The sequence below is a fragment of the Hemitrygon akajei genome, chromosome 3, assembly GCF_048418815.1.
Source record: "Hemitrygon akajei chromosome 3, sHemAka1.3, whole genome shotgun sequence".
Taxonomy (NCBI): Eukaryota; Metazoa; Chordata; class Chondrichthyes; order Myliobatiformes; family Dasyatidae; genus Hemitrygon; species Hemitrygon akajei.
This window is the reverse complement of record NC_133126.1, coordinates 60,752,670-60,768,111: the sequence shown is the minus strand read 5'-3', so window position 1 is coordinate 60,768,111 and position 15,442 is coordinate 60,752,670. Positions and strand designations below refer to the sequence as shown.

The following is a 15,442-nucleotide window of genomic DNA, read 5'->3' as shown; positions in this document are numbered from 1 at the left end:
TATATAGAAGAGATTAAAAAATGTGCAAAAACAGAAATACTATATATTAAAAAAAGTGAGGTAGTTCCAAGGGTTCGATGTCCATTTAGGAATCGGATGACAGAGTGGAAGAAGCTGTTCTTGAATCTCTGAGTTTGTGCCTTCAGGTTTCTGTACCTCCTACATGATGGTAACAGTGAGAAAAGGGCATGCCCTGGGTGCTGAAGGTCCGTAATAATGGACACTGCCTTTCTGAGACACCGCTCCCTGAAGATGTTCTGGGTAATTTGTAGGCTGGTACCCAAAATGGAGCTGACTAAATTTACAACCCTCTGCAGCTTCTTTCAGTCCTGTGCAGTAGTGCCCCCCCCCCCCCCCCATACCAGACAGTGATGCAGCCTGTCAGAATGCTCTCCACAATACATCTATATAAGTTTTTGAGTGTATTTGTTGACATGCCAAATCTCTTCAAACTACTAATAAAGTATAGCCGCTGTCTTGACTTTATAACTGCATCAATACGTTGGGACCAGGTTAGATCCTCAGAGATCTTGACACCCAGGAACTTGAAATAGCTCACTCTCTCCACTTCTGTTCCCTCTATGAGGATTGGTATGTGTTTCTTCATCTTACCCTTCCGGAAGTCCACAATCAGCTCTTTTGTCTTACCAACATTGAGTGCCAGGTTGTTGCTACGGCACCATTCCACTAGTTGGCATATCTCACTCCTGTACGTCCTCTCATCACCACCTGAGATTCTACCAACAATGGTTGTATCATCAGCAAATTTATAGATGGTATTTGAGCTATGCCTAGTGACACAGTCATGGGTATAGAGAGAGTAGAGCAGTGGGCTAAGCACACACCCCTGAGGAGCGCTAGTGTTGTCAGCGAGGAGGAGATGTTATCACCAATCTGCACAGACTGTGGTCTTCTAGTTAGGAAGTCGAGGATCCAATTGCAGAGGGAGATACAGAGGCCCAGGTTCTGCAACTTCTCATTTAGGATTGTGGGAATGATGGTATTAAATGCTGAGCTATAGCTGATGAACAGCATCCTGACATAGGTGTTTGTATTATCCAGGTGGTCTAAAGCTGCATGGCGAGCCATTGAGATTGCATCTGCCGTTGACCTATTGTGGCGAATTGCAAATTGCAACGGGTCCAGGTCCTTGCTGAGGCAGGAGTTCAGTCCAGTCATGACCAACCTCTCAAAGCATTTCATCACCGTAGATGTGAGTGCTACCGGGCAACAGTCATTCAGGCAGCTCACATTATTCTTCTTAGGCACTGGTGTAATTGTTGCCTTTTTGCAGCAAGGAGAACTTCCGCCTGTAGCTGTGAGAGGTTGAGAATGTCATTGAATACTCCCACCAATTGGTTGGCACAGGTTTTCAGAGCCTTACCAGGTGCTCCATTGGACCTTCTGCCTTTTGAGGGTTCACTCTCTTTAAAGACAGTCTAACATCGGTCTCTGAGACAGAGATCTCAGGGTCATCAGGAGCAGCAGGGTTCTTCACAGCTGTGGTTGTATTCTCCTTTTCAAAGCGGGGATAGAAGGCATTGGGTTCATCTGGTAGTGAAGCATTGTTGCCATTCATGCTATTGGGTTTCGCTTTGTAGGAAGGAATGTCTTGCAAACCCTGCCAGAATTGTCATACATCCGATGTCACCTCCAACCTCATTCAAAATTGTCTCTTTGCCCTTGAAGTAGCCCTCTGCAAATCATGCCTGGTTTTCTGGTACAGGTCTGGATTGCCAGACTTGAACACCACAGATCTAGCCTTCAGCAGATGACGTAACTCCTGGTTCATTCACGGTTTTTGGTTTGGGAATGTACAGTAAGTCTTTGAAGGCACACACTCACCCACTCTGTAATATTAAATACCATAAACGTAATATTATACGTAGCTAGAAAATTAATTTGACTTTCCCCTATAATGTAACTCTAATGTTTTTCACCACTGTATTCCTGATTTGGTAGAATAAACAAATATTTTTACCTGTCGAAGGCTTGAAAAATTAGCTACTTGCTGTTGCTGCCATTTGAGACTGGGAGAAAATCCTGCAGGGGCAGGTTGACATCCCGACAGCTAAAATATATAAATTGAATTATGATAAATATCCAAAACATGCAGCAACATTACAGCTTGAATACATCTGTACTTTAAACTCTGATGAAGATAAAATAACTCAATTTCTGCAGCAACAGAAAAGATAGCAACCGGGTTGGAAACATTTCATGTAGTATCAGGACTACTTCCTTTTTAAGTTTTATTAAACAAAAACAATAAAAACAGCTAAGTCCTGACATACATCTTTATAGAAAGTTATTAGATAATGCAAAAAAGTTACACTCTGAATAGTGAACTTTGATCATCTGCTGAATATTTTTCAATGTTCATATTTTGTTTTATCACACAGAGCAAAGGCACACAAAAGCAAAGTTAATTTCCATACAATATAAGGACTATCTGTCACGTACCCCGTGACCGGGTTAAAGAACCAGCAGAAATGGAAAACACCCTGGAGTCTGGTATTGCTATACACTAATAGTGTTTATTAGTAACTACGCAATACAGTACTATAAATGCAGATATATCAAACAGGTTAGCAATTATATATATATAGAGAGAGAGGAAGAAAACTAAGCTCTTTTATACGTAGGGGTGAATGAATAGAGTCTTACGATGATGAAGTGAATTCAGTTCAGTTCGAGGTAGTTATTTGAGTAGCGTTGGAGAGAGAGAGAGGGAGAGAGGTGAGCTGATGCTGTCGATCTTCCCGTTGTCTTCCGAAATCCTGTTGTGGTCACCGACTATGACCATGATAGGTATGATCGTTCTTCAGTGGTGGAATTATCACCCAGGCAAGAGTGGACACACACATAATTTCCCACCAGTCGCACCTTTTCACACTGCGAGAGCAACTGACTGATTTCCCCGAATCGATCCTCCAAAAACCCCACCTGCCTGTGGGTGTAACAAAGCTCATCCAGTGTCTGAAACTGTGTGTCTGTCTGTGTCTCAGCGGACCTGGTTTTTATCTCCACATGTTGGACACCAGCTGTCCATCAACCTGCTCCACCCTCCTCTCTCTGCAGGAACTTTACAAGCAGGTAAGTGTCCTTGTGGAAAGGTAAACAACTTGCAGAGAAACCATAACATCAATCTTCCGAGCAGTTTCTGTCTCTCTCTCTCTCATTATGTCGGACGCCTCTCTCTCTCTCTCTCTCTTAATAGCAGCACAGTTCAAAGGGTCAATTCTGGACCCCATTCCAAACTGGGGTTACCCGTGACATATCAAAGGATTAGAAATGAATGCAAGATTAAAAACATTCATGATTAAATCACAATTTTGGCTGCATTGGTAAATAAAATTTCGGCAAATTTACAGTTGCAGTACTGTAGAAAAGTCTTAGGCACATGTAAAAAAAAACTTCTGCAAAGGGAAGATGCTTTCAAAAATAATAAAATAAAAAAGTTTTTAAATATCAAAAAATACTATAAAGAGCAATAAACAGTAAAAATCTAAATGAAATCAATATTTGGTGTAACCTCCCTTTGCCTTTAAAACTGCATCAATTCTTTCAGGTACACTGTTGTGCAGTTTTCTAAGAAAATCGGCTGGTAGGTTGTTTGAAGCATCTTGGAAGAACTTGCCACAGTTCTTCAACAGACTTTGCTTGCTTCAGTCTTTCCGGGTAATTGTAGACAGCCTCGACGTTGTTGAGATCAGGGCTCTGTGAAGGCCAAACCAGCTGTTGCGGAACTCTTTGTTCTTCTTTTCACTGAAGACAGCTCTTTATTACCTTGGCTGTGTGTTTGGGGTTATTGTCCTGCTGCAAAATGAAGTTGGGACTGATCAGACAACTCCCTGATGCTATTTGGTGATGGATGAGAATCTGCTTGGACATTTCAGCATTGAGGATTCCATAGTCCTGATGAAGGGTCTCGGCCCGAAAAGTCGACTGTTCGTTTCCACGGATGCTGCCCGAACTGCTGAGTTCCTCCAGCCTGTTGTGCGTGAGGATTCCATTAACTTTGACCCACTCCATTTCCAAAAATGCAGTCCCAAACCTGCAGGGAACCTCTGCTGTGCTTCACTTTGGCTGCAAACAGTCATCTATGTAGCACTCTCCAGCTATTCTACAGCCAAACTGCCTCCCCTGAGCCAAAAATGTCAAATTTTGACTCTTCAGTCCAGAGCACTTGCTGCTATTGTTCAGCACCCCAGTCCATGTGTTTTTGTGTGTAGGTCAGTCTCTTGGCTTTGTTTCAACTTTGGAGGAATGGCTTTTTGGCAGCAACTCTTCCATGAAGACCACTTCTGACAGGACTTCCCCACACTTTAGAGTGGTGTAGTGTGTACTAGTTTCTGAGAGTTCAGAGCTGATAGAAGTGATGGACTTCTTCCGATTTAGAAGGGACATCAGTTTGATGTATCTCTCATCTGCTGCACTCAGTTTCCATGCCTGACCACTGCATTTCTTGTCCTCAACCTTGCCTAGTTCTTTGTGCTTCTTCAGAAGAGCTTGGATAGCACATCTTGAAACTCCTGTCTGCTGTGAAATTTTATGCTTGGGAGAAACCTTGCTGATGCAGGATGACCATCTTGATTCTTGTTGCTATGCTCACTCTTGCCATGGTGTGTAAGAACTGATGATTTGAAGGTTAAACAGTCACATCTCCACACTCTCACCTTTTAGTTTAGTTGTCTTTCACCCATTTTGAACCCCCCTTTACTCTCTGTATACCCATGTCACCACCCACAGCTCCAATCTGCTAATTAAATTTGCTGACGACACTACACTGATTGGCCTAATCTCAAATAATAATGAGGCAGCCTACAGAGAAGTCATCACCTTGACGCAGTGGTGCCAAGAAAACAACCTCTCCCTCAATGTCGCAAAAACAAAGGAGCTGGTTGTGGACTACAGGAAGAATGGAGACAGGCTAACCTCTATTGACATCAACGGATCTGGGGTTGAGAGGGTGAACAGCATTAAGTTCCTCGCATAAACATCACCGAGGATCTCACGTGGTCTGTACATACCGGCTGTGTGGTGAAAAAGGCACAATAGCACCTCTTTCACCTCAGATGGTTGAAGAAGTTTGGTGTGCATCCCAAATTCTAAGAACTTTCTACAAGGGGACAATTGAGAGCATCCTGACTGGCTGCATCACTGCCTGGTATGGGAACTGTACTTCCCTCAATTTCAGGACTCTGCAGAGAGTGGTGCGGACAGCCCAGCACATCTGTAGATGTGAACTTCCCATGATTCAGGACATTTACAAAGACAGGTGTATAAAAAAGGACCTTAAGGATCACTGGGGACCCAAGTCACCCCAACCACAATCTATTCCAGCTGCTACCATCCGGGGAACGGTACCGCAAAATAAGCTCCAGGACCAACAGGCTCCGGGACAGCTTCTTCCACCAGGCCATTAGACTGATTAACTTATGCTGAGTCAACTGTATTTCTATGTTATATTGACTATCTTGTTGGATATACTACAGTATTTATTATAAATTACTATAAATTGCACATTTAGATGGAGACATAACTTAAAGATTTTTACTCCTCATGTATAGGAAGGATGTAAGTAATAGTCAATTTGAATTCAATTCTTTTGCACGCATTTCTGTTTCAGTTAATCAGTTTAGTTCATTCAACTCATAATATCATTGATAATTAGCACTTGTTTGTTATCGTTGTTTAATCATGCACTGGGCTATATACCTGCAAAGTCATCACTTTTTAATTTGAAAAGAGGTCTATGCTTAATATATTACCTTATTTACTGAAATACAAAAAACTTCTCTGTAAAATTTAATTTTTTGGAAAATGAATGTTTGGAAAAATAAAATTTGCTAATTTCTACTGATACACTAATGCAGAAGACAAAAAAAAACACCTAAAACAAAATTTATATAAGAAAATCTAGGGTGCCTATGACTTTAGCACGGTTTCATTTCAAATTAATTCACAGGGACTTGCTGTAGCTACTTGACCTTGCTCAAGATCATAAGTGCTCATTTATTTTTCAATTTTCAATCCAGTTGCAGCAGTTTTTTCAATGTTCGTTAAAGGTGACAAGAGTGGGTAGTCACATTGCCCAGCTAGAATGGGTACTTAGTTTACTACATCTACTGCCTTCACATGCTTTCCCCATTTTGTCTACCTACTGCTACCTGACAATGTGGGTGGGGTGTTGATACCCATTAGAAGACGCATGTTGTTGAGTGGCTCTGCGTAGGAATGAGAGGACTGGCTATGTATCACATGAAGCTTGTCAGAAGTGTGAATCCTCTTGGGAGCTGAAATTCATAAAGGAATGGGTTCCATATTGAGCAGATGATTGGGTGTGTGTGAGCTGGATGCTTCTGAAGGGAAGCATTGGAGCTTACAGGACTACAATTTAAAAATGACATGTTGCATTAATTTTATCAGCCACATATAATATTACCATGGCTAACCACACAAGTTAACAAAATTACATTAATATGACACTGTACCTTGTGAATTTTGCAACTGCAAATGGAGACAAAATGTGTACTTGCTTTAGTGTTATCCCTTTACCTCAGTGTTTCAAAATATATTTGACTATTCCCCAACTATATTTTCAAGATGTACATATAAAAGGAAGCATTCTTTATGTAAGTGATAAGGTAAAGGTTACAAGGCCCAACCAAATTTCAAGGGAATCACCACACAGATAAACAAGATTTATTTTTAAAGTAAAAATGTGTTGATTTATCAATTTATTTTCTTAGCTACTATTTTACAAAGCATCTTAACTATCCTGAATTTATACCATTTTTACAACCTATGCTATTATAAAGCATTTTAAAACATTTATAAAAATCTTTTGAAGTTAGACCAATATTAAGCAGAGAAAAACAGCAAAAGTCCAAATAATCAATGTAATTTAATGGTTATAGGTAGAGTGGAATGTTCACCTTAATGTTGAGAAAATGTTATTTCTGGACTCTGCCCTTTGAAATGACTATCCCATCCAACAACTTGCAATGCTGCATAATGTAATTACAAACAAATGGATTTGATAGACCAAATTAAGCTATTTCTCTTTCATTTTGCCTTTAAAATGGAGAGTCATTCTTCAGTTAACAGGAGACACAAGAGATTGCAGATGCTGGAAACGTGGAGCCATATCTAAAAACTCAAAGGAACTTAGTGGGCCAAGCAGCATTGATGAAGGGAAATGGACTGTTGATGTTTGGTGTCGAGACTCTTATCAGTACTGGAAAGGAATAGAGAAGATACAGTAGACAATATAAAATGGTGGGGGGAAGGAGTGGACTAAGAGCTAGCAGGATAGGTAGATCCAGGTAAAGGGATGGGCTGAAAGGCAGGTGAAGGGTCGGTGTTGAGAATGTGAATGATATCATGAAGCTGGGAGGTGATAAGTGGAATTGGCAAAGGACTGAACAAAATGGAATTTGATTGAAGAGGACAGTAAGCCATCAGTAAGAGGAGGTGAGTAAGGTAAGTGGGAGGAGGAATGTGAGGGTGTTGGGCAGATTGAGAGAGTAGGGAAGGTATTGGGGTCCAGTGTGATTAGGGGAAAAGGGAGGAAGTCAATAAAGGAAGAAACCAGAAGGTCAATTGGAGGTGCAAAAGTTGAGGTTTGATGGCTGGAGCCCTGAGTCTGCAAATCTCTGCAAGTATGCTGGGGATGCCGACTGCTTGATCGAATCCACGAGTCCGCTGGAGGCCTGTGTATGTGCATGGGTGGGTGGTGAGGGAGGAACAGGGCTTGTTTTGCTGTTGTTGTTTTGTCATACAGTATGTTCTGTTTTGTGTTCTGCACTTCTCTGCCGAACATGGTGAGCATTCACTATTGGCACCAGAATGTGTAGTGACATTTGCAGGCCTTCAGCACATCCTTGGGTGTGTTGGTTGTTAATACAAATAATGCATTTCACTAACAAGAGAAAATCTGCAGATGCTGGAAGTCCAAGCAACACACACAAAATGCTGGAGGAACTCAGCAGGCCATGCAGCATCTATGGAAAAGAGTATTGTTGATGTTTCAGGCCGAAACCCTTTGGCAGCACTGAATTTCACTGTACGTTTCAACGTACATGTGAGAGATCGATAAATAAATCTGAACCTGAACCTTACCGCTAATTTCAGTGGCATTGACTGATAATAAAGAAATAAAAGTAGTCAAGAAAATAGAGAGGATTTTATTTTAATAAAACTGATATTGAACTTACCGAAATATTTACTGTCTGATTGCTTTTTAACTTTCTTGGGTCAATTTTTGCCACCACTACTTCAGGACATCTTGATGCTTCAATCCTGAATGCAAAAATTTAGAAGTAACTTCTAAATTACAATCCAAAGCAATAAACTGTAAATAAAACTAAACCATCCAATTACCTGATTACATTTTTATTATCCAACATTATTTGCTTCTAAACTTTCATTTGAATATCCATTATGTTCTGGTAATCTACGAACAATTTTACACCATAAACCAATCTTTTGTTAGGCAACCAGTGCCATATTTGGTTGATAAAGGTGCAGCTGGAGCACCAATCTACTGATGGAAAGTAGATACTACCACACTTTTACACATCAGTTACATCTCAAGTGCACTGGCATGCAATGCAAAACATCCACTGTTGGTTTAGCAATTTGACTTTCTTTGCACCTTCTGTTAATTCAAATAATTAGTTTCAATTCAGACACTCTTACTTACTGGACTCTTTTTAAATATTCTTGGGGTGTTCTTGGTGGCACACTAGGGTCAAAGTCTTCTGTGGTATCCCAGTCATCCACAGGTAATTGCCTGGGCATCAGTTCTTCATCAAAATTCATTTTTGTCAAAACTTTTTTGCCACCCATAAAGGAAAATTTAACTTCAGAATTGCATTTGATTAACCTAATAAAGATGGGATCAGAAGAAAATTCATACAATGAGAAGTAAAATATTTGAACAAATATTTTACATAGAATATAGACATCTCCAGCACATTACAGCCCCTTCGGCCCACAATGTTGTGTGACCATGTAACCTACTCTAGAAATTGCCTAGAATTTCCCTACCACATTGCCCTCTATTTTTCTAAGCTCCAAGAGATCTAAGAGTCTCTTAAAATATCTATTGTATCCACCACCAGCAGCCCATTCCATACACCTACCACACTCTGTGTGAAAAACTTATATCTTCATCATCTTATATACCTCTACTAAATCATCCTCCGTCGCTCTAAGGAGAAAAGGCCGAGTTCACTCAACCTATTCTCATAAGGCATGCTCCCCACTCCAGGCAACATCCTTGTAAATTTCCTCTGCACTCTCTATAGTATCTACATCCTTCCTGTAGTGAGGTGAGCAGAACTGAACGCAGTACTTCAAGTAGGATTGAGTTCAAGAGCCATGAGGTAACATTACAGTTAATGTTACCTCATGGCTCTTGAACTCAATCCTACAGTTGAATGCCAACACATCATGCACCCAATCACTGCAATCAGCTCCCCACCATCTCTGCCCAGTCCTCCTGGATCACAGCTTAGTATCAGCGAAGGAGAAGTATGTCGACTGTTCCAGCGACTTAAGGCCCGAAAATCTCCAGGCCCAGATGGGGTCTCCCCCTCCTGTCTACGAGCCTGTGCTGATCAGCTGGCTCCCATCTTCACTCAGCTCTTTAACAGATCTCTGGAGCTGAGTGAGGTTTCGACTTGCTTCAAGTGCTCTACCATCATCCCGGTCCCCAAGAAACCCACCATCACAGGTCTGAACGACTACAGACCTGTCGCATTGACATCTGTAGTCATGAAATCCTTTGAACGCTTGGTGTTGAACCACCTGAAGACCCTCACCAGCAGCCTGCTGGATCCCCTGCAGTTTGCCTACCGGGCAAATAGGTCAGTAGACGATGCAGTCAACCTGGGACTGCACTATATCCTGCAACATCTGGATCGTCCTGGGACCTATGCTCAGATGCTGTTTGTGGATTTCAGTTCGGCGTTTAACACCATTGTCCCTCATACCCTCTGCTCCAAATTGTCTCACCTTACTGTGCCACCTGACCTCTGCGATTGGATTTACAGCTTCCTGACCAACAGAAGTCAGCAGGTAAGGATGGGACAGGTCACCTCGGATATTCGAATCACCAACACCGGCACCCCCCAGGGGTGTGTCCTCTCTCCACTGCTGTTCTCCCTCTACACCAATGACTGCACCTCCTCCAACCCCTATGTGAAGCTTTTGAAGTTTGCAGACGACACTACCGTCATCGGACTCATCCAGAATAGTGATGAGTCTGCATATCAACAGCAGGTGGACCAACTGGCGCTCTGGTGCAGTCGGAACAATCTGGAGCTGAACACGCTCAAGACAAAGGAGATGATAGTGGATTTCAGGAGACATCCCCCTGCTATGTCTCCCCTCACAGTCCTTAGCAGCCCTGTGTCCACCGTGGAGAACTTCAGGTTCCTGGGAACCACCATCTCTCAGGATCTGAAGTGGGAGCAGAACATCAGCTCCATCCTGAAGAAGGCCCAGCAGCGGATGTATTTCCTGCGGCTCTTGAGGAAATACGGTCTGCCTCAGGAATTGCTGCTGCAATTCTACACTGCAGTCATTGAGTCTGTCCTGTGCACCTCCATCATTGTGTGGTTTGGAGCCGCCACCAAGCAGGATAGAACCAGACTACAGTGCACAGTGAGGACTGCCGAGCGCATTATTGGAGCCTCCCTGCCCTCTATTGTGGACCTGTACTCTTCCAGGTTGAAGAAGAGGGCGGGGAACATCATAAAGGACTCCTCCCATCCTGCGCACGGACTGTTTGATCTGCTTCCGTCTGGTAGATGCTTCAGATCCCTCCAGACTAAGACTAATAGGCACTGGAGAAGTTTTTTCCCTACTGCGGTCACTTTGCTGAACAGTTAACTGCCGGTTAACTGTAGGCTATTACTTGGATTGCACTACCTGTAAGTATAATCTATATTTTCATTTATATTTATCATTATTATTGTTATGAGCAGAGAGACAACATCTGCCGGAAGTAAATTCCTTGTATGTGCACAGGTACTTGGCGATTAAAGTCTGATTCTGATTCTTCACAACACTGTCAACCTGAGCAGCAGCTTTGAGTGTCCTGTGGACACATACCCTAAGAACTCTCTGATCCTCCACACTGCCAAGAGTCTTACCATTAATATTATATTCTGCATTCAAATTTGACCTTCCAAAATGGACCACTTCACACTTACCTGGGTTGAACTCCATCTGCCACTTCTTAGCCCAGTTATATAGATCATAGGAATTTACAGCACATTACAGGCCCTTCAGCCCACAATATTGTGCCAACTATGTAATCTACTCTAGAGACTGCCTAGAATGTCCTTATCGCATAGTCCTCTATTTTTCTAAGCTGCATATACCTATCTAAGAGGCTCTTAAAAGACCCTATTGTATCTGCTTCCACCACCATCGCCGGCAGTGCATTCCACGGACCCAGCACTCTCTGTGTGAAAAACTTACCTGACATCCCCTTGGTACCTATTTCCAAGCACCATAAAACTATGCCCACTCGTGTTAGCCATTTCAGCCCTGGGACAAAGTCTCTAGCTATCCATACAATCAATGCCGCTCATCATCTTATACACTTCAATCAGGTCACCTTTCATCCTCTGGTGCTCCAAGGAGAAAAGGCCAAGTTCACTCAACCTATTTTCGTAAGGTACGCCCTCAAATCCAGGCAACTGGTTTGGAGGGCGTACCTTATGAGAATAGGTTTACATTTTATGTTTACAATAATAAATTCCAAACATGCAAATCTATTTAATATCTTCAGTGCATCCAACAGTATATTTTTGATAATGGTACATTTTTGTATTAATTGAATGAAAGAACTGGAAGAATATATGATTTACAGTTTCTAGTCATTACTCTTTGATTAGAACAAATTACATTGTTCCTAAACAGCAGGATAAATATTTTTGCCAAGGACAGGATCAATATATGAATAAAGCTTTCTGTTCACATACAGAACTGAGTTGTGACCAAAGCCCAATGAAAGCTCCTGTAGTACTTCATATAAATTAGAACAAATTGATATTTGGAAAGACTGGATTGATTAGAAGGTCATATTGGGTGTAACTCCAGTATTCTGTGTGCCAGTGAAACTATCAATGCTTTGTTCATACCAGTGATTTTGTAGAGCAAATGATATCATAATAAAAATTAATGCCAAAGATTTTGCAGAGACCAGAAAGACAAAACTTAAATACAATTCTGGCGTGTTTTAAATAATAAATTTAAGATCTTCATCACCCAAATTCCTATGACTGGACATTGACATTAAAACAGTTCTGTTCACCGAATTATAGGAAAGATGTCAACAAAATAGAGAGAGTACAGAGAAGATTTACTAGAATGTTTGCTGGGTTTTAGCACCTAAGTTACAGAGAAAGGTTGTACAAGTTAGGTCTTTATTCTTTGGAGCATAGAAGGTTAAGGGGGGACTTGATAGAGGTATTTAAAATTATGATGGGGATAGACAGAGTTGACGTGGATAGGCTTTTTCCATTGAGAGTAGGGGAGATTCAAACAAGAGGACATGAGTTGAGAGTTAGGGGGTAGAAGTTTAGGGGTAACACGAGGGGGAATTTCTTTACTCAGAGAGTGGTAGCTGTGTGGAATGAGCTTCCAGTAGAAGTGGTAGAGGCAGGTTCAATATTGTCAATTGAAGTAAAATTGGATAGATATATGGACAGGAAAGGAATGGAGGGTTATGGGCTGAGTGCCAGCTGGTGGGACTAGGTGAGAGTAAGTGTTCGGCACGGACAAGAAGGGCCGAGATGGCCTGTTTCCATGCTGTAATTGTTATATGGTTAAAAGATACCAAAGCACTATTTTCACCTTCTCTGTTCACCTAACAACTGAGAAAAGGTTGAAGATTTTTTAAGCAGTTATATCTTCTTCAGTCCTGAAATTGAGATGTTGAATGCAAGGCAGCGAGATAGATACATTGTTAAATACGTACTACCTGTACTCCAAATTTGTTTTTATAGTTAACCATGTTATCACTCGTGTATTTCAAATCCTGCATTTAGGACATAAAGGGTGCACAGGAAATATGCAATAGGTGAGTTAAAAGGAAATGCAGGAAAAAGCACCTTGTTAATTTGGTAGTAGTGTGAGAACCAGGTGAGTTTCAAGAGTTTGGAGGAGGGGGATACAGGACCCAGGTGAGCTTCAGGCAAGTGTGGAGCTCCAATACACCAAAGGGGTTACAGAAAATTAGACCCCAAATTCAAATGAACTGCAGAAATCAGTATCTAATGAATTCATCAAAACATTGAAATTTCTGAAAAGTATAATACATCTTGGGAGCTTAACTGTAAAACAAAATTTCCCTTTAATGGTCATTCCAAATGGTCTAGAATGACTATAAACGTAACAATGGGAAAACGGCAGAAAAAGTTCTATTTCCAGCTAAAGGCTAGCATATGAAATTTTGTTTGTGCATATATTTAAATGGCAAAGAATCGGGATGCGACTTGAACTACTTATTTAAGAGATATGATTGCTACTCAGAAACTTAAGTCTCTGAGCGGGGTGGGGGGTGGGGGGCAGAGCAAAGCACTTGTATTGATACCAAAATAACGGCGATGTGGCGGAGGAATTAAGTGCAAGCACGAATGTACAGTAATAAAACACCAGTTAAATTTTACAAATAGCCACGAACTGAAACAAATCTCAGCATATTGGTGGAAGTTGGCCAAAATGTAAGGGATTAATCTTAAAAATGTATTAATATATTTTCAAATCAACCCACATAAGTCAGTTCCGAAAGTGCAGCCCTTCTCTGAACCAGTGACTGACCCCCGGAGGGAATTAGCAGCACGTTTACAAAAGGTTGCATCGTGGACTCTACCGGCACCACCGGCGTCAGGACAGGGCAAGGATTCACCGAAAAAGCCGCGTCTGCTGATCGCTACAACCCAATGTCTGGAGCAGACACCAGGCCGTGAGGCCACGCACAGCCCCGCCGCAGAGTTGGCCCAAACTCCACATGCGGGCTCGCCAGCCCCGCCTACACGCGAGAGCACCGGGCGTTTAACGGTCCCCCCCACCCCCACCCACGCGTACGTACTGTCCTCAGACCCGTCCCTTTCACAGGCTGGCGCGGTGCAACCTCGCTGCTGTCGCCACTGGCCCGCGGCACAGAGAGAACTACAACACCCAGCAGGCCTTGCGTAAGCTGTCGCTGCGTATTGGTGTTAGATATGGAGTCGCGGCCGGGCCCGGGTGAGGTGCTGGGTTTGTGAGTGAATTGGACACGCTTTGACAGGAGTCACAGCACGCAGACTTTACAGTGAAACACCTTTCACAAGATTTACACTCCAGCCACTGATACTTACAGAGGGACCACAATTACTGTAATTGATTTACTTATTTATTATATTTTCTTTTCCTTCTACTGTCTATTATGTATTGCATTGAACTGTGCTGCTGAGTTAACAAATTTCACGACATGCGGTGATAGTAAACCTGATTCCGAGAGAGACAACAGATGCTGGAACTTTGGAGCACACGTGAAATACTCGACTGGAGGAATTCCACGGGCCAGGCAGTATCTCGGGAGGGAAGTGGATAGCCGACTTTTCAGTCGAGACCCTGTATCATGACTGCCCTTGGGGCCAGTATGTAGGTTTTCACAAATAAAACGGCGAAGGTGTTTTATGTTTCAGAAAAAACATAGCAAATCATTTATTCACCACCAAAAACTGAACACAAAGCGCGTTGAAAGTCCTTTAAGTAATTACCTCGTCACATCAGACCAGCTTCTTAAAGTAAACCCCAACCCAATGTCTGTGGCTGTGAATTCTGTACATTTCCACCAATTATATTACCCAACACCCCCACCCCCTCCAGAATACACTAAAGCTGGCATTGTGAGCCTGTCTGGATCTCAGACAAAACGCCCGCCTTGGGCCCAATGTTTCATGGGTGGAGGAACAACAGGTGATTTTGGCTTGTCTAGAGATGTGTGGATACACTCATGGTCATGTTGTGATGGCAGGGGCATGGTAGCAGAACCCTCCAAATATTGGCCGGTTTAAGGCGATCTACATTAAGGTTTACCCCTTTTATCTATGATAAAAGTCATTTCTCTCCATTCCAAACTGCAGAATGGACTATTGTAAGGGGGCCTAAGGGGATGTTGGTGTGCATAATGGTGGACGAAAACAAAGAGGTGGAATGTAGGTCAACAGGGACCCAAAAGTGTTGTACGCCATGATGGGAGGTAGGAATAGATGCAAGGAAATTAATTTACTGCGGAGGGTGGAACGCTGTTTAGAGGCTGACCAGGCAGTCATGACATCAGGAATAAAATCACCTGGCACTCTTAAAGACTGCCTGTATACCAGTTCAGCCATGGATGACTGCAGGTCCTCTTTTGGAGATGTTCTGAGCC

General features: G+C 42.3%; 1 protein-coding gene across 2 annotated transcripts in view; it reads right to left on the bottom strand.

Moving 5' to 3' along the window:
• The window catches only part of gemin2 (gem (nuclear organelle) associated protein 2), a 45,902-nt gene extending 31,676 nt beyond the window's left edge, over positions 1-14,226 (bottom strand). Inside the window, exons 1-4 of one of the 2 annotated variants that reach the window (XM_073039958.1) lie at positions 14,117-14,226; positions 8,711-8,893; positions 8,223-8,307; positions 1,982-2,071 (exon numbers count right to left, since the gene is read on the bottom strand). In XM_073039958.1, coding sequence (XP_072896059.1) covers positions 1,982-2,071; positions 8,223-8,307; positions 8,711-8,856 — 321 coding nt within the window. In that variant the 5' untranslated portion in view covers positions 8,857-8,893; positions 14,117-14,226. Of the gene's footprint in view, positions 1-1,981; positions 2,072-8,222; positions 8,308-8,710; positions 8,894-13,798; positions 14,017-14,116 lie in introns of those variants that run through there. The other variant, XM_073039957.1, reaches the window with a different exon arrangement.
• Between the last annotated feature and the right edge of the window lie 1,216 nt (positions 14,227-15,442).